This window comes from Barbus barbus (assembly GCF_936440315.1).
Source record: "Barbus barbus genome assembly, chromosome: 47".
Lineage (NCBI taxonomy): Eukaryota > Metazoa > Chordata > Actinopteri > Cypriniformes > Cyprinidae > Barbus > Barbus barbus.
The window spans coordinates 8,911,579-8,934,569 of NC_136725.1; the positions used below are offsets into that span (position 1 = coordinate 8,911,579).

Below are 22,991 nucleotides of genomic sequence, written 5' to 3' on the forward strand. Positions count from 1 at the left end.
TGACACGTGTAGCAAGGGGTAGCTCGCATTCATTCGCGGCAACAGCCCCCCTTTTTTTTACTCTAACAGGGTATATGTGGCACACTTCCACCCTTTGAAAAGCAATTCATGTCGTTTTCAAAACGTGATTCTGATTTAGCCGCGGAAAATAAAACACTGCAAGAGAATAGGCCGTGAGGAAGGTGATCAATTAAAAGATTAAGCGTTTTGCAACACATGGACGCATCTGCATGTTGCTCTAATAGCAGAGCCATCAGCTCATTTTCAGGGGTCTGCCGCCTCCTTCAGCACTGTCCACAGATCAAAGCCTGCCTCAGTCTCCCAATCCGTAAAAAGGGATGCTAATTCAACCTCCTTCATGTGCGGTTGAGAGAGACCCCTTCAATTAACTGATTTCAATGGCAGGAAAGAGAGAGAGAGTGAAAAAAAGATGCAAAGAGAGTCGGTCTGGAAAGGCAGTATTTCTCATTAATTCAAAAGGTCCAGCATTTATTAGCCTCGCCTCTGAGGCTTAACACTGAAAACACTGAGTATCAAAGCAGACATGATGGGTTAAATAGAGGCTATAATCTAATTAAAATATTACATAGGAGTAAATAGCTCTTTGATAACGATCTAAAGCTTCCATTAAAGAAATAGGTGCTTGAGCTTGTTTTAGGAGGAAAATTATCACTTTAAAATACAGAAAACAAGTTTGTGGGCTCTAATAAGGGAGGCTTCAAAGTGTCATCCTTATTTGACCTATTTTATTCTCTCGCTGAAAGAAAAGGGCAGGCAAAAGTGGATATAATCAGACTAATAGCCGGGAACTGACAGAAAACGGCATGTTACACTGGGTTAACGGTGCGTCCAGGTGTGCTTGAAGAGATTGGCGCTCTTGTGCACAGACCTATTGAAACAAGGGGAAAATAGCAGGATAATGCAAAGCCAAGCAACAAAACCCCACAGCATTTCATTCAAGATTTCTTTATATCGAAAAATTGTTTTCGAAACGAGTACACAGTGGATTACGTGCTACACACCTGTTCCACTTCCAGTGCTTTGCAACTGAGCAGGATTATAATGAGTATTACACATATATACAGTACACACAAAGTTAAAGCAAGGAAAAATGAGGATTCTATAAAAGTGCAATGGATAAAACTCATGTATGCGTGGTGCTTTTTAGAATTAAATGGCATGAATGGTTCTGAAGCTAGCCACGGCACGTTTCTCTTCCTTGTGCCTTCTCAACATCTCCAGAGTGGCCAGATGGAATGGGTCCATTTCCTGCCGCATGCTCACGTTCTGCTCTCCGGGTCTATCCTTTGGCTTTGGAGGGGGTTTGGGCTTTGCAATAGCTTTGGCGTATTCTAAAGCCTGGTCAAAAAAAAAAAACATGAAATAAAATTATGATAGCATATACACACATAAACCACTTCGGATGAAATACATACAATATATGATTTAGAGATTAAGTAAAGCTCATGTTTTCAGAATGAGATTCTCTTACCTTCCTCCTGGGAACGGTGTCCTTGTTGTCACTGCCCACTGGGTCCTTGGCTGACAGAGAGGGAATCCTACTTATCTTCTTGTTCTGTTCGCGGATCACATTTGAATACAGCTTCTGTCGTCTAATTTTCTCTGCCTGACAGCAGTGAAAGTAAGAGCAGCAAGATTACAAAAGGGAGCTTTAATTACATAAGCCATTTCTCCTCTGAGGCCCCTCTGTTTCTTTGTACATCCCTCCATGAAGCTACTCAACAGCAGCAAACAAAGCCAAATAAAACTCATCATCCCTTTCAGAATCAGTGTTAACACCTCTCTCAGGCTGTGAGCGGAGCGAAAACAGTTATTTTATGTGAAATTTTTACATCAGCCGAGCTGGAAAATGTCTCTGTTTGCTTTTTGAGGGCTATGCTCATTAGATTAGTTGGTCCATTTCTATTGTGTTCAGAAACACAAGTCTTTTAAATTCATGAGGAAATGAAAAGAGGGGGTTATTGAGACACGGCCCTCACTTGACAATTGGACGTAGCAATTAGGGATTAGCTAAATCAATATTCAACAAGGAGATCACCAATTATCCAGTCTTTCTCCTAAATCTCCACACACACAAATTATTCTGATTAAACAACATTATTTATGAATATCGTCAGATGCTTAAATCTTTGTACAATTTGAAGTGAGTATTTACCACAGCTTCTGGTATTGTGTTCGTTGGTCCAAGACCGCCAAGCTTCACCTCCTGTTTCATGTTTTTGTAGTCCTTCAGTGTATAAGCCTGAGAAGACATTTTGTAATGCATATATATTCATTCATTATCCACGTGGATGTTTAAATAGTAAAGATACTGTGAGAAAAACGGTCTTAATCCTAAAGTGCCCTCATGCCACAATCCGCAAACAAAAGCACTAATCAGGTCAGGCTCCTTCAGGTTCTCAGGACTCAGCCATTGGTCATGGACACTGCAGGACAGCTGTTTTCCACTCTGATCTGCTTCCCCCTGGTCTGCCACACTAGCTGTTTTACAAATTTATCCCATAATCCTATGAGACATTATGGCGGGCACATCAAGGCGAGGAGAGCAAGCTTCTCCCAGGAAATCAATTGGTTTTATGGTGTAAGAACCGCATAATCCGGATCCAGCATCAAGTGGGTGTGTTCCATGACATAATGACCCTTAAATTGTGACCTGTTCATGCAGCACTAAGAATTTTACTGATCTAGAAGCATAATAGTACAGATACTGGAATAATTTAAAGGGAGAGTTCACCCAAAAATGAAAACTCTTTCATTATTTAAAGGAATAGTTCACCCAAAAAAGAAAATTTACTGAAAACTTACTCATCCTCAGGCCATCCGAGATGTAGATGAGTTTGTTTCTTCATCAGAAGAGATTCAGAGAAATTTCACCAATGGATCCTCTGCAGTGAATGGGTGCCGTGAGTGCAAACAGCTGATAAAAACATCACAATAATCCACAAGTAATCCGCAAGTCTCCAGTCCATCAGTTAACATCTTGTGCAATGAATAGCTGCATGGTAGAAACAAATCTACCATTGAGGCATCTTAACTTTGAACCATCGCTTCTGGCCAAAATACAAGTCCATAATCCATAATTCCTCCAGTGAAAAGTCCATCCCCTGTTGTCCTCTCACATCAAAATCCACAAATATATTTGTGAAGAACTGTTTTGGACGCTTGTAAATGGTGCTTGATCATTCACTGAAGAGGATCCATTTGTGAGCAAGTGATGTAATAATGCCACATATATAAATATATATAATTCTGTACAGTGATAGTCAAAGTAGTTTGATGTTGTTTTGAACCCCAGTTCCATTATATGAACAAAAACAGTTCCACAGTAGAAAGTAAGTCATTCATGAATGACATGAGGGTAAGTAAGTGATGCTATAATTTGAATTTTTGGGTGAACTTTCCTTCACTCCATCAACTGAACAGACACAACTGTTGCGTAAACATAAATATCCTCTCTGTGTTAATGGCAGCGGTTATTGAGTACATCTGTTCCTGAGAGGGACTTTCCTGCAGAACTCAAGGTGCTAGAGGACAAAAAGGCCATCATTAAATGCAAATCAACATCTTACCAGCCCTGCTCAGCACAGACGGGGGTGCTGCTTAATCACCTTATCCTCTAACGCTTTTCAATGTCGTCTTTGTGACCGTGCCTTATATCATCATCTCACTGCAATTAAGAGTGTCTTCAATTACTTATACAATTAACCTGCTGCCTGAATCGGCCCACACAATAAACGTTACATCTGCAACAGGCCCCATTGAGATACTGGCATGGAAATTTAAAAATGGTTACTAAGTATAATCTGGGTGTTGTAGTTATTATGCTATTTGATTTGCTACATTGCTAATTATTATAAGAATGGGTTTAAATAAGGAGTTTTTATATGTTTTGATGCCACGGACCCCTAAATATGATTCCTTTCCACATTCTCCCTTAATAAAAGTAATATTCAATTACAATTTCATTTATACTGTGAAAAAATCTCTATATTATAAATAACATATTATATTTCAAATTTATTTTAAAAACTGAAAACTTACTTGAAGCCCAGTAGTAGCAGGCTGTAAAGAAAAAGTAACATTCTAGATAAGATAAACACACGTATACACACCTTATAATTTGATTGTGCCTTCAGCTGTCTCTGTTTTTCCATCTGTGAAAGGTAACCTTCTGAGCTGCTTCTGTGAATTGGATTCAGATGCTGTTCTGATCTATCAGAGCATAGTTCAGTGTTGCTGCCGTTAACTTGGGCTATAGGGGGCAGCACAGTGTAAGGACCTGAGATTTGTGTTGGGGGCGCACAGGGTCCCACACTCTCCTCATCACTGGGCAAAAGCTCAGATGGATAGTGTCTGGCCTCCACTTGAGGAGACGTGGGCAATTTTAGCATTGGTATCCTATGGAAACATGGAGCATAACATGAATGTCAAGACCTAAGGAACATGTAAAATATGTGTAAAACATGCTAAAAAAAAATTCTAAGTAGGAATAATAAAACATCTCACCAAAATACTTAATAAGGTTTTCTTTTTAAGAATTTATAGTCATTTTTAATAACTTTTTTTTGTCATCATGACAGTTGTATTACATAGACTACCCAAAAATTCTCTGAACAGAAGTGGTGTGTATTGCATGTTTTAGAAAATTAACATGTAGGGAAAAATATGAGCATCAATGACCCACAATAAGCTGATTGAAAAACGACACACCGCAGCCTTAAAACAATATAGTAGTGTGCTAACATAATATAAATGTATACTAAATATTTGCATAAAGTATGTTTCTGGACTTGCCTGAGTCTACTGTGATTCTTGAATGATGCCTTCTCAAATGTATTGGGAGTAGGTTTCCCAGCATGCCGCTGAGGAACACCTTTGTCCACAGCTTGTACCACTCCAGACTTGGGGGCTAGTGAAGATACAACAGCTTTTGGTGCCAATCCCATCTGCCCTACTGAATTAGGAGGCACATATGGGTAAAATGGATAACCTTGTTGTAGAAAGGGTGGGTTAAACAGATCAGGCCTATCCCATTGCAGCGCTTGAGAAACAAGAGTAAAAATGGACTCTTTCTGGAAAAGATTCAATGGCTGTGTGTGATTGGCAGGTGTGTGGAGGTTTATGTTAACGTTGACGGTTGGTGGAGCATGAGTGTGAGATGGAAGTCCAGAATAGTGTTGTGGTGGGTCATGGGTGTAAACTTCCTCAGAGTCCTGCGGTGGGGGATCATTGCTGATGACATGTCTCTCTGTTAGGGGTTTAAGGTGTGCTTTGGGTTTGGATTCAGGAACTTGAGGCTGGAGCTGATCTGGGTGGTTGCTGGTTCGTTCCCTTCTCTTCAGTTCCTTTTTTTCCTTATGGCTCTGCAGTAAGTAGGAGATAAAAAAGGAAAATATGACCAAAGCATTTAAGATGTATTCTGTGTTAAGATGACATTAAGCTAATTTCTAGATGTTGTTTTACAAAGTCTGAGAGCACAAAAGTATGATATTAGCATAAAATAAATAATGTCCCCAAGTATGACGAGGGCTCTTTGGGCAAAATTGATTTTCATAAAATAATTCCCCTTAAAAATTTAATTTCAAATTCAAGTCATGACAAAGATTTTGGAAATAGCGCCCCACACATTCTAATTGGCTGAAAGAATACATCCCATTGAGCGGAGAAATGTTCTTATATAACTGTGGCTTCATGGATAGTTTCATGACCGAGAAGAAAGAAAGACAGGAGCATTTATATAATGCTTCTTTGTGGTGAGCCTGGCATTCACGTGGGACCGACGGACATTATTCTTGTGAGGTCTGAGGCTGTGCCTCAGCATGTAATGCTTCTGATTTAGCCAACACTGGCTTGCCCCATTCTTAATGGGAAAATATTTACACTCCTCTGCTTGCTGGCATTAAGGTGACCGTTCAAGTGCTCAAAATAATGATGCTTCTCCATTCCCCCTCTTTCCTCAGCACAGCCTCCTTTTCAAGACATTTCAGAGGCTCTATTGTGCCTGAACAACTCTATCAGAAATTGCGTCCATCACAGCAGAAATGAAATCCCGGGTGACAGTGTGCCCACTGTGCAGACATTTTCATCTTGAGAGGAAGCCCTTGCAGACTGTTATGCATTAGGGCAATGGATTGTGCCAAGCAGCCCCACCTACGTCTGCACAGATAGAGATGGAAGGAATCAATAAAGTGAGCTCTACCTTCAGTTTTTGTGTTTTTTGGAGCCACATCAGCTCGGGATCCTGGACATTGTCTTGACTCTCCGGGCTATGAGTGTTGATAGTCTCGTAGGAGGTTTGCTTGGGCTGTGAGAAGTGAAGAAAGAAGGGAGAGGGGAGTGAAAGGGTTGACTGCTTGATAAGCCTCCTTTTAACAATTCACCTGTTGCCGCGTCGATGAAATGCTATTATTTCGCCTCACATTTATATTCAACTATTGACCACAAACAACTGGGACAAACTGTGCACCGTGAGAGTGAAACAAAGACATCCATGAATATGAGAAGAAATGTCTGGGCGATAAATTACACACTGCGTTTGGCGTAAATGTATGCTGACAGCTGCAATAAATCGCCCACCTACTCAAAAACGGAGCTGACAGACAGTCAGGTTTGACTATAAAATAATTTGTCCCTGAGCGTCTGGCAAGCATACCAATTCAATTGACTTCTTCTGATCAACTTTTTATTCTTAATTACTAACCACTGCTCCTCTGAGCTGACCTACATGTGTCTAGAAGAGTGTTTTATTGATTCTCTTTAAAATGATTCTCTCGAAGCAGTTCGGAGATAAGTGTCTAGATACGGCCACATTACATCAGTGCACTCTCTCAATTTTTTTTAATGTACCCGTTCAGAGGCGGAATATCTACAGCTAATGCTGTAATGAAAATCATTTAGTAAACTTCCAGTCACTTTGGCTGCAGAGGACAATTCTTGCCGATCGATGGTATTGACAGCTTGCAGCGTCCCTGAATGCATGCGGCTAATTCTGAAAGCGTGAATAGAGGAAGGTCAAAGAGACACATGCAGCAGTGAGTGGATTGAGTTGTAACATATCCATCAATAAACAGGCAGCCATGCTGGTCTATCTATTTAGTGAAAGGCCATGTGCGCAAGGAACTGATTTGTGAACATCCTTCAACGTTACTGGGCCAGAGACACTGAGTGGACAGTTATATATCTGTATTTGTATATTTGAGAAAACCAACGGTCAGCTGTGGTTCCAAAAAAGATGGATGGATGAATAATGTAGACGGACGGACGGACGGACGGACGGACGGACAGACAGACAGACAGACAGATAGACAGATAGACAGATAGATAGATAGATAGATAGATAGATAGATAGATAGATAGATAGATAGATAGATAGATAGATAGATAGATAGATAGATTTATGCAACTGGACCCTGGTTTTGATATGGTGTTGACACTTCATATTTTTTTTATTATAAAGCAATTGATACTTCAATTTCACACAGCCCAGAACTGAAAATTGTAAATTTAGAAACTGCACCAAAAACAATACAAGAGCAAAAGAGCAAACAGGCAATGTGCAGACATTCATAGTAGCAGTCCTCATTATAAATTAAAATATCTTTTAGAGCAAAACCATATTGTAATATGCGTTGTTTGCTATGCTGCGCGGTTAATAGGAGGCTGCGCATCCAAGCTCATTTTCTTGTATCAGGCAAGTATCACTTCAAGTAGAGAGATTGAGCTCTGCTGTAACAGGTGTGTGAGTAGCAGACATCACAGACCTGCCCTTCATGTCCTCTTAGCCGCAGCAGGCCACAACCTCTGCCCCATCCACGACCACTGCCTTTTGTCCGCCATTTTAATAATCTCAATCAAATTGAGGAAATGATCAAACAAAATTGCATTTTGAGCTTCATAAGCTGCGTAATATCTATTCTGTTAAATTGGGGCCCGTAATTGCCTCTTGGGCCGAGACGTGGCACAACAAAGTCAGACGATTGGAGCTTGCCATTTTCCTCAAGACTGGGAAACACAGCTTTTGCGATGAAGACTTCAAAGGGCCGCAATTCTTGAATTGCATTTGGTTGCTATTGTGACCGCCCAGGCAATCTTGATTAGGTGTTTACACTGAGGTAGGGTATACAGTGGCAGAGAGCCGCGGAGCCTTGGTCTAGAGCTATTAAGAGATTGTACATTATGTTCCTGGCTTTGAAGTGAGGGTCTGGGGGATGACGAGGGATTGGGGCTGAGTGCAATGGCAGAAGATTGCACTGCTACTTCTGTCTTTATCAAAGGGGTCTCTGCTGGAGCTCATCATCACTCCCACACACGCCGGTTGGAAGTTGGTGCATTATGAGATTGTGTACATTTAATAACACAGCTAATTATCGGGAGTTAGGGGTTTGTGAAAGAGTAAATAGTGGCTTTTTAAAAGCCCAACACGCGCCTCAATAATGATGCCGAAAACTGATGGGAGCTGAGGGGCTTTTTATTCCCTTTAAATGTAACGGGGCCACAGAATAACAAATAAAAGGGCAAAAGTGTAGGCCATGAATCAAATTCACCAACAGATGCTTAGCTACATAATGAACGTAAGGTATGAGGATTTTGTGCTCTCTCTCTCTCTCACAGTAAGCAAATGACAAAAAAAGCAAGTATTTTGATTGCTCTTTATGTGTTATGTTACTGCAAAAGCCTTGTTGCATAATAGTTTGCCACATGTAACTGATTTCCTCAAGGAGTTTAGACTTTTTTTAGATTTTAGAACTTTCAAATATATAATTCTATTCAAAAATCATTTTAAAAATCAACATCAATGTGTTGTGCATTAAAAAATAATTTTTTTGTGCACAGGTTGGTTTACTGATCATATTTAAGTATGTTCCACTCATCCTTACCTGGGATAAACATGGATCTGATAGATATTTTTCATAAACAAACAAACAAAAAAAGTCCTAAATATTTGTTTACTCTCCTGAAATAATACATGGAATCAACCTGTTCATAAATTTTCTTTCAGTCCTCTTCAATGGCTTTTAAAAAAATCTATACAGGTTTAAGAGCATTTCTCAATCTTTTAAAAATGATCTTGACTGATATTCATTCTCCTCCAGACTGAAATGGATATTATTATAATATTTTCTTGGGAAAATCCTGGAGTGTCCACTCCATTGGTTTCTTTGAGAAAATTAGAAAGATGAAAATTAGATGAGAAAATTAATCTAAATAAAATATGTTTCAATGAGTCGCCTCTTAAAGACTTACAATGCCGCATTATAAGTGGAACTTGACAGCGCACCATATTTCTCATAAAGACTATGCTCTGAATTCATACCAGGGCACTGCTGGCGCATTCGGAGCACTGTCTAAAGCAGGGAGCGCTTTTCTCCGTTTACCGAGTCACAATGCTAACGGCTCTTCACTATGCTAATGCAGCTGATGTGAGACATTAAGGTGGGACTGGGCTCAGATGGGCTGGGTAAGGTCTTAAATGTAGCAGATAAACATGGGCCACAGTGTGCAGACAAGCCAATCCTGCCAATTATACCATGGACCAGGTGCACTGATAACTAAGAGCCTATTTGTAACCATGCTCCTCTGATGTTCTTAACAGCCACTGTTGTGCAGATCAACTCATAATAGGCACTACATAGGCAGACATGGTTCATTCTCTTCCATCTGAAGACTCTGTGTGTCTGCCAAATTAATTTCCGTGACACAGGCAGTGTAGTCTCCTTCAAACCAGAGCAATGAAAACACCAAGGTCACTTATTCAGATTAAAAAACAGCAAAGATAAAGGTCAGGTCATGCTAGACATGATATGGCCTGTCTTGTGCCTACAAAGAAAAATGTGAACCTGCACACAACTGAATACATTAAAAAAGAATGTATATAGACTAAACACATAGATTACATAAGAAATACTAAATTTCATACGAAATCACAATTGGGCTTAAGATTTAATACTGACGTACTATTAAAAGCATATAAATATAAAAATTAATACAATGAGATTTATAAAATATATAACATACAGCAATTTAGCAAAATCAATAGTTGAGTTATGAGATTGGATAATTGGAAATAATTATACAAATGGAGTGATCTTGAAAATAAAAATGAAAATGTCTATGGAATAACACTAGCCTTGGGCCTAAACTACCCTAATATCTGACATTGAGGAAACTGACTGTTTGCTGTGTTAGTTCACCCCCTAGTGGTCACCTATGGGACTTCAATTCGGTCACCAATGCGTCCAACCTATTAGTTTAATGTGTTAAGGTTTACATAAACTGAGGCCTAACAGAAAAACAGAAGACAGTTTAGGAATAAGGATATTATTTTTCCTGAGGGAACGTTCTTAAAAATACTTACCTGCTTTGTTTCCTCTGTTTTATCTTTCTGCTGGTGAACTTTTAGGTAAGACCCCTGCTTATGTGTGTTGATACCAAGAGTTGCCTTGTTACGTTCCACAATCTCTTCTCTAGCTCTCACTGGCCTTGGATTAGAAAGATGTTGTGAGCTTCTCTTCCAGGGAGGTACTGATTTGCCAATCAGATGCTCTCCATTATCCCGTGGTGTGCCTTCAGAGGACATGCAAGAACTTTTTGATTCTGGGGGATCGAGAATGTCTTCCTGTTGTGGGTGCAGGTGGAAAGGAGATGAAGGTGGCGGGGATAAAACATTGTCCATCTGAACTGTGGGTGAATTACTGACAGCAACATATTCTTGCCTGCTACCTAGAGGCACATTTTCCAAAGGTTCAAGACTATCTTCAGACTCCTCAAACGAGTCGACAGAAAGTCTCGCATTTAGCTGGTTGAGAAAATGAGCCCCTTCCAGATTCTTCCTCCAGTTTGGGTCGTAGCGCAATTCGGCATATTCATCTTCAGGAGGAGCTTGCCTGAAATATTTCAAAAAGAGTTAAGAAGAAATAAGTCATAAACACTTAGGACGAGCTTTCAATTGAAGAGCAGGCTAGCGATGTCTCATTTAGTGCTTTCGGCATTGTCAGTAAGGCAGTCTGAATGTCTCAAACAGCCATCAAAACACAAGGAAAAAAATCGGCTACACTTCTCAGCCGAAGCGAAATGGTAATAGCGTGTTGTAGTCGCTCCCCCCCCACCGCCTTCCCTTACCCCTAATGACTATGGGTCTGAAGACCACAATTTGGGGATAGTTTTGGAAATGGCTAATTCAAACATATGAAATAGGTTCAAACTACAACCTAATGTGCTCCTAGCATCATTGGATGAAAAGATCTCATTAAAATAATTAGAAGAGTGCCTCTTTGTTGTGTGCCTCTGAATAGTACAAGATGCTCTTCACATCCCATGATGCCAAATATGAGGCTGTCTGGATGCATGGCACTTCAGCCAATGAGGGCAAAAGGGCAAGGAATGGCTCTGTAATGATTCCACTGACATGGTCTTGAGAATGCGCCATGGGTTTGCAGCTGTGACGGGGTCTTTAACATGCAAAGTCTCTCTAATATAAATGTGTCAGAATTAAATCCAATAATAGGCAACATGGACAATTGTTTTCAGCTCATTTCATTCTGAATGCGAGACTTGAGTCTCTTTAAAGACAATGTGTGTGGTAAAGAGGATGTAAACGAAATGGGTAGTTATTAGCCACAATGATATTATGCCAAATATTGCTGCACATCATTAATTCGCAGGGTTTCATTCTTGAGCAGGAAAATATGATGAGAAATGAGAGAGCTGCTTTGTTTCGACAATAAAGTCTTTGTCAATATTCGCCATAACCATTATGAACAAACTATGCATGGGGTTAAGTACCTCTTCAGCACATCAGCTATCAGCCTGCAAAAAATTCAAACAAACACCTCCCGTTTTTATCCCGAGGCAGATTTTGAGTGGAGGACACAACGGTTAGGCTGGAAATGAAGAAGTGGAGACAGATGCAGTGATCCACACTTCAGATTCCAGCAATCTGTTTCAGCAGTGCAGAGAGCTTGTCCATTCACTGGTAACAAAGCAAATACTTTTTAACAGACTGCTGAATGAGACCTTATTGTGGTAACGTCCTGCAAACTAAAATCTAATTTCCCCTAAATGAGGGTACTTGCTTGGAATGTACAAAACTGAGTGGGTATTTCGGCTCAATTAAAATGCAAGCACAAAAATCATTTTCAAAGACTGTCATTATCTATTAGATGTGATTAAAAGCTGTCAGTCATCTAGGTTGTTTGCAGAGCAGCTAAACACAAAAATGCTCACAGTAATTTTGTTGGTGATGTATTTCATTTAGTGTTTTCAGGTATTGCCATTGTTTATTCAGTCTATTTCAATAACAGAAGCAAAACCTGAAATACAAACAGAGGGACATTCAACAGGAATAGAAAAACATTCAATGAATGCTTGCGTGTATTGCCTTTTTAGTCAGTTTAATATATTCTACTTAAATTTCACATGTGAAAAAATATAAATGATGTATTTAAATTAAATTACAAATTTACAAAAAGTTATGTAGCAGATGGCAGACACACCATAAATGGGACAGTTATGATCCTGGTATGTTTTTTGCTTGGCTTATTCTTCTGTACTTCAACCTCTGGGTAACACCTAGATACAAGTGATTACTTTAAGGCATCTGATAGTAAATATTAGTTAAGCTAAAGGAAACTTCATTATGATCATAGATTGAATCGACCATACAGATGTTATTAGCTTGCACTGTTTCTGCTTGTGAACTGAAAAAAAAAGGACGAACTTAACACATTCTTTAATTTTGTCATAACCTGAGCTTTTGGAACTAGACGTGCTTTAGAGATAGTTCATTATAAACAGACTTGGGATGTATGACACCTCTACAAAAGCCTTTAGGAGTCATAAGGATGTTGTATATTAAAATACAGCCCAATGACAAAGAACCACCTGCATTGTGTATCTGACAAATGATATCCAGTTAACATTTAATGGGTAAGGGTCATCATTCCTTTTCATCATTTTGTAATCACTAAGATAGTTCAGCAAAAATTACTGTCATCGTTTACTCAGCCTCATATGGTCAAAAACTGGTATGACTATTTTTCTTAAAAAGTTGTTTTGACGAATGTAAAAAGCAGTTTTGGTTACTATATTACTATATAATACTATAAAATTAAAGTCATACAGGTTTTGGGGCGACATGGGGGTGAGTAAACGATGACAGAATTTTCATTTTTGGGTGAACTATCTTTTAAAAAGTGGCAAATATTCAGTGTTGCCTTGCAGTTATTATGAAGACATAAGACCGTCTGTATATTTATATATATATAAGTTTTTTTTTTTAAGGAGACTGATGTCACTGACTGAAACGTCCTGTCAATTACTGTTGGTAGAAGGAGTGTATCATTATATTCGCCTCATATATCGTAGGGAAATAGCCAACTGTTGTCTTACCGCAGTGGCTCACGTGGTCCTTTGACCCGTCTTGGTTTCAGATCCAGACTATCATAAACATCAAGATGCTCTGGTTCTTCACTGTCAGTCTTGGCATGATGTTGTTTGGGGTTCTCCGCAGCAGAGAGGTCAATGCGCAGCTGGAGCTCTCGCTGGTACTCCTTCTCTTGCACCAAACTCTCAGTATCTGACTCTAAGGAGTCCCACGTTAGCGGTAAAGCGGGCACGTTATTCCTTGGACTATCGTTAGTCATTCTTGATGCTGTATTTGACTTGTGTCTGTTCTGGCGCATCAGGCCCATTGAGCTCGTGATGGCGTCGTTGCTCTGAGGCGATCGTTTTCATGGCTAATATCACATAATCAGCATTAAGGAGTGGTGAAAACACATTTAAGTTTAATTTAGCTATGCGTTTACTTTAAATGTTTGATAGTTCACTCGGTTTTTAATTTTCCAAATTTGCTGTGTAACGTAGAAAAGGCTCCTTAGACGCCTAAATAATTATCGCTTCTACAAACATTAAAACTTTACCTCATATAGAAATCCATTGATGTGCTCCAGATTAAATGTTTCTTTTTTTTTACCAGCTATCTACATCGAAAGATGAGACGTTCATTGCCAGGGAACGTTTCGTTTGCAAAACTGTTGCCGTGGAAACAGACGCCATTGGCTGTCCACGCATGCGCAGAACTATTCCTTGCCCCTCTGTGACGGACATACACACACACACACAGAGAAGCTTAGAACCGTCGCAGAAGACTTTAGGGTTGCAGGCACAACGTATTTCTCTATGATGTTCAGTAACAAAATCATAATTGTACGTATATAAGGGGAAAACTATTCCTCTTGGAGCGTTGAAACCAAGTAACGTCATGACCTATAGTGAAGAAAAGCTTTTAAGCAATTTTAACCATCCGTGGTTAGGTTTACATTAAAAACACAGGGGACTGTTACATTTGACACTTAATATATAAGACCGCAGTCATTAAAGACAAAATGGCTGACGCAAAAGATAAGACTAACTCTGCGTCCCAATGTGCATACTCCCTACCCTAAATATTGAAAATTACTATTATCACGTAGAATTTAGGATGGATAGTGTGCACATTGGGACGCAGACTATGATGCACTGGATAGAGGAAACTTCTTCAAAAGCATTTGTGAGTTTCCTGTACCCTTATGACTTTAATGCTAAGAATTCACCAAGTTTAAGGCCATTTTAGCAGTCAGACATTTTAAACAGCACAATGTGACACTTATCTGATAATTATAATTTAGATTGTTGTACTCAAATTTATTAAGAGTATTTCAGGTAAAAATGTCAGTTACAAACAGGCAACAGAGGCGTTTAAAAAAAAAAATACTAGACAGAGGTAGCATTTGGAATAAGTCACCATTTTATTCATTTAATTTAAAGCATTGAGGCAGTTGGAAAAGGCTCATGAAACTCACATTTCACAAGCCGATAAATAGGTTGTGCAATCTAGGTAGAAAATCTGTTCCCTGTGATCTGGAAATGTGATCCCTTAATCCCCCTTTTATTAAATTGCAACAATCTCTCTGCAAGTTGAAGTCATCCAAAACTTAAGATAGTAAGAACAATTTTAGAGGAGTCCAACTACAGAGGGCAACAGTAAACATTGCTATGGAGGTAGTGCAGTGGGTTTGGAATGGCTTAGTCGACTTCCTCAATGGTTGGGCCGGAGGATCCACCTCCTGGAGCAGAGCCGGCTCCTGGGAAGCCGCCGGGCATACCATCAGGCATTCCACCTGGCATGCCTCCAGCACTCTGGTACAGCTTGGTGATGATGGGGTTGCATACCTTCTCCAGCTCCTTCTGTTGGTGCTCAAACTCTTCCTTCTCAGCAGTCTGGTTTAAACATGTTAAGGTCATCAAGTTTGCCAGTGCAAGCTTCGAAAAGCAATTCAAAAGCAATTTAATTGACCAAATGTCTCAACTAATAGCAAATTTACCTGGTTCTTGTCAAGCCAACTGATGACTTCATTGCACTTGTCAAGGATCTTCTGCTTGTCCTCATCACTGATCTTGCCCTTAAGTTTCTCATCCTCAACAGTAGACTTCATGTTGAAGGCATAGGATTCCAGACCATTCTTGGAAGACACCTTGTCGCGCTGCACGTCATCCTCAACCTTGTACTTCTCTGCCTCCTGCACCATGCGCTCAATGTCCTCCTTGCTGAGACGACCTGAAGTGGACTTCCGGTTAACCTCTGAAGTGGCTGTCACAAAGTCATTAAATATTTGGGTAAAGAGAAGAAAACTTACCCTTATCGTTGGTGATGGTGATTTTGTTCTCCTTGCCAGTGCTCTTATCAACAGCTGAAACATTCATGATGCCATTGGCATCAATGTCAAAGGTGACCTCAATCTGGGGAACACCACGAGGTGCAGGGGGGATTCCAGTAAGCTCAAACTTGCCCAGCAAGTTGTTATCCTTGGTCATTGCACGCTCACCCTCATAGACCTGTGAAGGGGTAATAAAACAAGATAGCATCATTAAAAGGTGATCCAAGCAGCCCTTGGGTGGGATAAAAGCCTAAACTCTTGACAGAAGCACTTGGCACCCACCTGAATGAGCACACCTGGCTGGTTGTCAGAATAGGTGGTGAAAGTCTGAGTCTGTTTGGTTGGGATAGTGGTATTACGCTTTATGAGGACAGTCATGACTCCACCAGCGGTCTCAATTCCAAGGGACAGAGGAGTGACATCTAGCAGCAGCAAGTCCTGAACGTTCTCAGACTTGTCACCAGAGAGGATGGCAGCCTGAACAGCTGAAACGGAAGTGAGAAATAAGAACCTTGGGCAATTTGAGATGGCCAGAAAGCAATGACAATAGTCGCTCAGACATCCAAGGAAGGTACTTGGGCCATCTTTGGTCTTTCAACCTCTGGTGGAAACTACGAATGGCAAGGAATCAACTTCATCATAGCGAACGACAAACCACAGGAATAAGACTCAAAGTCACCCACCTGCTCCATAGGCCACAGCCTCATCGGGGTTGATGCTCTTATTAAGCTCCTTGCCGTTGAAGTAGTCTTGGAGCAGCTTCTGGATTTTTGGAATGCGAGTGGAGCCACCAACCAGGACAATGTCGTGGATCTGAGCCTTGTCCATCTTGGCGTCACGAAGTGACTTCTCGACTGGGTCCAAGGTGCCACGGAAGAGGTCAGCATTGAGCTCCTCAAAACGGGCCCTGGTGATGGAGGTATAGAAATCGATACCCTCATAGAGGGAATCGATCTCAATACTGGCCTGAGTGCTGGAGGATAGGGTACGTTTGGCCCTCTCGCAGGCGGTGCGGAGACGGCGAACGGCTCTCTTGTTGTCGCTGATGTCCTTCTTGTGTTTCCGCTTGAACTCTGTGATAAAGTGGTTCACCATGCGGTTGTCAAAGTCTTCTCCACCCAAGTGAGTGTCTCCAGCAGTAGATTTTACCTCAAAGATGCCATCCTCAATGGTGAGGATAGACACGTCGAAAGTGCCACCGCCAAGATCGAAGATGAGGACATTCCTCTCAGCACCAACCTGAAAAGCAGAAATATGAGCAGAAATAAAGTATTTGCATGTACATTTATGAATTGCATGACACCCATAATTTCGCTCAGACATCCAAGGAAGGTGCTTGGGCCATCTTTGGTTTTTCAACCTCTGGTGGAAACTACGAATGGCAAGGAATCAACTTCATCATAGCGAAACTAAAGCTTTGTAGATTTAAAAAAAAAAAAAAAAAAAAAAATATCGCTACTGACATAAGTTTTTCTAACCTTTTTGTCCAGACCGTAAGCAATAGCAGCAGCAGTTGGTTCATTGATAATACGCAGGACATTCAAGCCAGAGATGGTTCCAGCATCCTTGGTGGCCTGTCGCTGAGAGTCGTTGAAGTAGGCAGGCACTGTGACGACAGCGTTGGAAACAGTCTGCAAAGAGAGTGCAAATTGGATTTCAACTGCCACTTGGAACCAAACGCAACAATACTGTTAAACTACAGCATAGTGCATGTCGCTCAGACATCCAAGGAAGGTGCTTGGGCCATCTTTGGTTTTTCAACCTCTGGTGGAAACTACGAATGGCAAGGAATCAACTTCATCATAGCGAAGCACATCAAGTCAAAGGGGATTTCAATAGAGCCACCCCACAAACAGCTGAATGATCACTCACCTTTCCCAGGTAGGCCTCAGCAATTTCCTTCATCTTGACGAGAACCATGGAGGAAATCTCTTCAGGGTAGAAACTCTTGGTCTCACCCTTGTATTCAACCTGGACCTTGGGACGTGTATTGTCATTGATGACATTAAAAGGCCAGTGCTTCATATCAGACTGAACAACGCCATCATCAAACCTGCGGCCAATTAGACGCTTGGCATCTATTGAAGGAGAAAAAAATAAATAAAATTATATAGATGTTGGGAGGAAAAGGACAGCGAGAGAAGAAAGAGTCAAGATTTCGCTCAGACATCCAAGGAAGGTGCTTGGGCCATCTTTGGTTTTTCAACCTCTGGTGGAAACTACGAATGGCAAGGAATCAACTTCATCATAGCGAATCATTTTTGGAATGAAAATTAATTGTATTAAATAACCACTTACCAAAAACTGTGTTGGTGGGGTTCATGGCAACCTGATTTTTTGCGGCATCTCCAATCAATCTCTCGGTATCAGTGAAAGCTACATAGCTTGGAGTGGTCCTGTTTCCTTGGTCATTAGCTATGATTTCAACTTTTCCATGTTGGAAAACACCTACACAGGAGTAGGTGGTCCCGAGATCAATACCAACAGCTGGTCCCTTGGACATTGTCTCTATAAAAAAAAAAAAAAAAAAAAAAGAAAGTTACAAAAAATAATTAGTTGAACCATGTACACTGTCAAACAAACTGCAAAAGAACACGATCTCTTTCATTAACTAGCTAACATTCGGCTGTGAAACCACATAACACCAAGCACAAGCGGAAATGCGTCAGACCACGTGGTTCGAGCTACTAGAAGATACTATGGTCAAATATGGATTTGGAAATTCAAAATCACACTGATCAAAACCGGTCTTAAAATTCAACTTTTATAAACTTTCATGTTATAGCGCTAAATGTGTCTGTGTGCAATTTAAAAATAAAGTGATAAGCAGTATTGTGTGACCAAGAAAAACTGCTCCACACTTAAGGTCGGGTGAGGCGCGTGACGGGATTACACGAGGTGCCGGTTGCGGTTTAAATTCAACCTATTGTTCTCTCAGGCATTTTGATTGTAGTAACGTTAACTATGATACGAAATTTCATCTTTCAGGGTTTTTCGACACAAGCAAAAGCGAAAACTAAAAAAGCAACCCATGAAACAACTTCTTATATATTATGCAACACAATAAATATCTATAACGGAATCATTAATGGTTCAGCACGCCCGAAAATATTCCATGTTCATAAAAACAAAATATGGAGAATTAAAGAAAAAGAAGTGGAAATTCAGTTCTCTTTGCATTTTATAAAGCAGTGATATACTACATGCAAACAGAGAAGCACATATTTAATATGAGATTATAAAAGATAGAACAAAGACCTTACCAAACTGGAAATAACGGAGATGAGTGAAGATGCCGCTTGGAAAGCTGGAATGGCGACGAACTGCCTCGCGCTGCTTTAGAAGAGAGAGCGAGCGAATGTTCGAGAACACTATATATTGCCGGTAGCCGAGCCAATGAGAGCTCAGATGACTCGACTTCAACCCGCAAGAACCAATGTAAAGCCGGAATATTTCATTTAGCCACGCCCCTCGAGGGAAGAACCAAGGATATAACTGGTTGAAAAAAATCCAGACCACCCCCCTCAGGTTTGCCGCAACCGCTGTTAATGCGGAACACTTTGTTCTTTACATGTGAATGAATGAAATCAGCTTTCACATTCACTGAAATACATCGGTAATACAGCAAAACAGAAATGTTTGATGAAAATAAATCAAACCGTCGCTTAGTAGATTACGCCATAAGTACATACAAATTAAAAACAAAAACAAATGTAACCCAAATGGCTCAGTGACCTTGGTTCTTGCCTAGCGAAGAATATCAGTCGAGTAGGATATAGCTTTTTTTTTACAGTATGTATGAAGCACAACAATAATGGTTTTAGAGTAAGGCGATGATACTCTGTTCTATTGTGCAACACTGAAGGGCTTTGTTGAAGCACGAGGAGTTTATCACACAGCACCGGTGTTACAAATAATATTGTAAGGTTAGGTTTAGGGTAGGCTGAAACCTTTGGGGCAGAGTATTTATATATATATAATATATATAATTTATCCTGTTATGGGGGAAGGAGATAGGAATTAAACGAAATGCATAAGTAAAGGAAAGAAAACTATGATTGCACAAACGCCCAGAAGGTGGCGATATGCACACAGAATACAATCTTTGCAAAGCATAAGGAAGTAGAAAATGTATCCACAAGTCACTTAAGACAAAGGTCATTTAGTTACCCCCGGTTTCACAGACAAGGCTTAAACCTAGTCCTAGACTAAAATGTAAATCTGAGCTGTTTCAACAGAAAGAAAATTGAACTGACTAATTTTAAAACATGTCAGTGCCTTTGTTTTATCTTAAGATGCACACCAGTAATGCCTTTTTCTAAGGCAGGGGTGTCCTAACTGGGGGCGTTTTCATCCAGTCCGTGATGCAGTTGTTCCAATATGCAATATCAGTAAAATCCAATAGATGGCCCTGCAGCCTGTATCCCCTGATTTACACCATCCTGCCACTCATAGATATATACAGGTCCTTTTCAGAAAATTAGCATATTGTGATAAAGTTCATTATTTTCTGTAATGTACTGATAAACATTAGACTTTCATATATTTTAGATTCATTACAACACAACTGAAGTAGTTCAAGCCTTTTATTGTTTTAATATTGATGATTTTGGCATACAGCTCATGAAAACCCAAAATTCCTATCTCAAAAAATTAGCATATTTCATCCGACCAATAAAAGAAAAGTGTTTTTAATACAAAAAAAGTCAACCTTCAAATAATTATGTTCAGTTATGCACTCAATACTTGGTCGGGAATCCTTTTGCAGAAATGACTGCTTCAATGCGGCGTGGCATGGAGGCAATCAGCCTGTGGCACTGCTGAGGTGTTATGGAGGCCCAGGATGCTTCGATAGCGGCCTTAAGCTCATCCAGAGTGTTGGGTCTTGCGTCTCTCAACTTTCTCTTCACAATATCCCACAGATTCTCTATGGGGTTCAGGTCAGGAGAGTTGGCAGGCCAATTGAGCACAGTAATACCATGGTCAGTAAACCATTTACCAGTGGTTTTGGCACTGTGAGCAGGTGCCAGGTCGTGCTGAAAAATGAAATCTTCATCTCCATAAAGCTTTTCAGCAGATGGAAGCATGACGTGCTCCAAAATCTCCTGATAGCTAGCTGCATTGACCCTGCCCTTGATAAAACACAGTGGACCAACACCAGCAGCTGACATGGCACCCCAGACCATCACTGACTGTGGGTACTTGACACTGGACTTCAGGCATTTTGGCATTTCCCTCTCCCCAGTCTTCCTCCAGACTCTGGCACCTTGATTTCCGATTGACATGCAAAATTTGCTTTCATCCGAAAAAAGTACTTTGGACCACTGAGCAACAGTCCAGTGCTGCTTCTCTGTAGCCCAGGTCAGGCGCTTCTGCCGCTGTTTCTGGTTCAAAAGTGGCTTGACCTGGGGAATGCGGCACCTGTAGCCCATTTCCTGCACACGCCTGTACACGGTGGCTCTGGATGTTTCTACTCCAGACTCAGTCCACTGCTTCCGCAGGTCCCCCAAGGTCTGGAATCGGTCCTTCTCCACAATCTTCCTCAGGGTCCGGTCACCTCTTCTCGTTGTGCTGCGTTTTCTGCCACACTTTTTCCTTCCCACAGACTTCCCACTGAGGTGCCTTGATACAGCAATCTGGGAACAGCCTATTCGTTCAGAAATTTCTTTCTGTTTCTTACTCTCTTGCTTGAGGGTGTCAATAATGGCCTTCTGGACAGCAGTCAGGTCGGCAGTCTTACCCATGATTGCGGTTTTGAGTAATGAACCAGGCTGGGAGTTTTTAAAAGCCTCAGGAATCTTTTGCAGGTGTTTAGAGTTAATTAGTTGATTCAGATGATTAGGTTAATAGCTTGTTTAGAGAACCTTTTCATGATATGCTAATTTTTTGAGATAGGAATTTTGGGTTTTCATGAGCTGTATGCCAAAATCATCAATATTAAAACAATAAAAGGCTTGAACTACTTCAGTTGTGTTGTAATGAATCTAAAATATATGAAAGTCTAATGTTTATCAGTACATTACAGAAAATAATGAACTTTATCACAATATGCTAATTTTCTGAAAAGGACCTGTATCTATGCCTGCCGCTCCAGTCGATCCGCGGCGCGTTTCAGAAGCGGCTCTCCGCGCGGCTTCACTAAAGACAGGCGCCGCGTCTATTTTTGACTGTTCAAGCCGCACAGAAAATACAAAATAAAAAGTAAAAATAGCTATATACACTACAAGCTATATACACTTGGGAAGTTGTGGCCTAATGGTTAGAGAGTCGGACTCGTAATCCAAAGGTTGCAGGTTCGAGTCTCGGGCCAGTAGGGATTGTAGGTGGGGGGAGTGAATGTCCAGCGCTCTCTCCACCCTCAATACCACGACCGAGGTGCCCTTGAGCAAGGCACCGAACCCACAACTGCTCCCCGGGCGCCGCAGCATAAATGCGGCCCACTGCTCCGGGTGTGTGTTCACAGTGTGTGTGTGTGTGTTCACTGCTGTGTGTGTGCACTTTGGATGGGTTAAATGCAGAGCACGAATTCCGAGTATGTATGGGTCACCATACTTGGCAGTATGTATGTCACTTCACTACAAAACTGGCACCATTGTAAATAAGTTACATGTTTTAAAAATGTGAAAGTGTTCATTTGTATTGAAAAATGCCTTGTATTGGAACTGTTTTAAAAATGATTAAAAGACTTTCCAGTATCAGAACAAATGGCAGTGTTATCCTCCTGCTCACGGGTGCTGTCATTTGGGGAAAAATTGAAATAATTTGTCGTTTTATCTTGCAAAGATATGCTTTCTTCTGTTTTCCACACACATTTTTATGAAAATTGATATAGGCTACTGTTTTTTTGGATTATAAATTGCGTTTTTTCATCTGAAATGTGCTGCGATTTCCAAGGCGACTTATATAAAGTAATCAAGGTCAAGTGCAAAGCCACACATTATGATTAGTGATGAATAAGAAAAGGCAAGTGAGTTTGTTTTGAGTTTGTATTGTGCATTTTCCAGCAACCACGCCACTAGTTTCAGTTTCGCTTTAAATATTTAGGCTGGGCGTTTATAATATATGTTTATAGTGAATGCCACTATAATTTGTGTTTGTTTTTTACATATATTTTCGTTCTTTTTTCTATTCTGAACACTGCTAAATTTACAGGATTGTTTGTGGAGTGTAGGGAATATAAATACATGTTTCTAATGTTGGTAAACGTTTCGTTTATTTTACATTATTTCTGAAGGAAATTATCAAATGTGTCATACATTAATTGATTTGTGCACCGAT

The 22,991-nt window shown here is 40.5% G+C and overlaps 2 protein-coding genes across 4 annotated transcripts; both read right to left on the minus strand.

Moving 5' to 3' along the window:
- Nucleotides 1-953: 953 nt before the first annotated feature.
- On the minus strand, nt 954-14,058 carry LOC306865697 (jhy protein homolog). 3 transcript variants are annotated; one of them, XR_013783891.1, is made up of 9 exons: nt 13,408-14,058; nt 10,376-10,904; nt 6,221-6,325; nt 4,816-5,384; nt 4,134-4,419; nt 3,591-3,688; nt 2,177-2,263; nt 1,493-1,627; nt 954-1,359 (listed from the first exon to the last, which is right to left on the minus strand). XR_013783891.1 is itself a non-coding variant. In XM_079410449.1 (8 exons), exons 1-8 carry the CDS (start codon nt 13,952-13,954, stop codon nt 1,171-1,173), a joined length of 1,917 nt encoding a protein of 638 aa, XP_079266575.1. In that variant the 5' UTR covers nt 13,955-14,058; the 3' UTR covers nt 954-1,170. The 3 variants fall into 3 exon arrangements, 2 of the variants coding, with proteins under 2 accessions (XP_079266575.1, XP_079266574.1); XM_079410449.1 differs by lacking the exon at nt 3,591-3,688 and having other exon boundaries at nt 13,938-14,058; XM_079410448.1 differs by lacking the exon at nt 3,591-3,688.
- Nucleotides 14,059-14,682: 624 nt separating this feature from the next.
- On the minus strand, nt 14,683-19,293 carry hspa8 (heat shock protein 8). Its single transcript, XM_079409878.1, has 9 exons — nt 18,977-19,293; nt 18,012-18,221; nt 17,586-17,791; nt 17,192-17,344; nt 16,397-16,952; nt 15,996-16,198; nt 15,693-15,891; nt 15,381-15,613; nt 14,683-15,276 (listed from the first exon to the last, which is right to left on the minus strand). The coding sequence occupies exons 2-9, from the start codon at nt 18,214-18,216 to the stop codon at nt 15,082-15,084; spliced, it is 1,950 nt and encodes a 649-aa protein (XP_079266004.1). The 5' UTR covers nt 18,217-18,221; nt 18,977-19,293; the 3' UTR covers nt 14,683-15,081.
- Nucleotides 19,294-22,991: the final 3,698 nt, after the last annotated feature.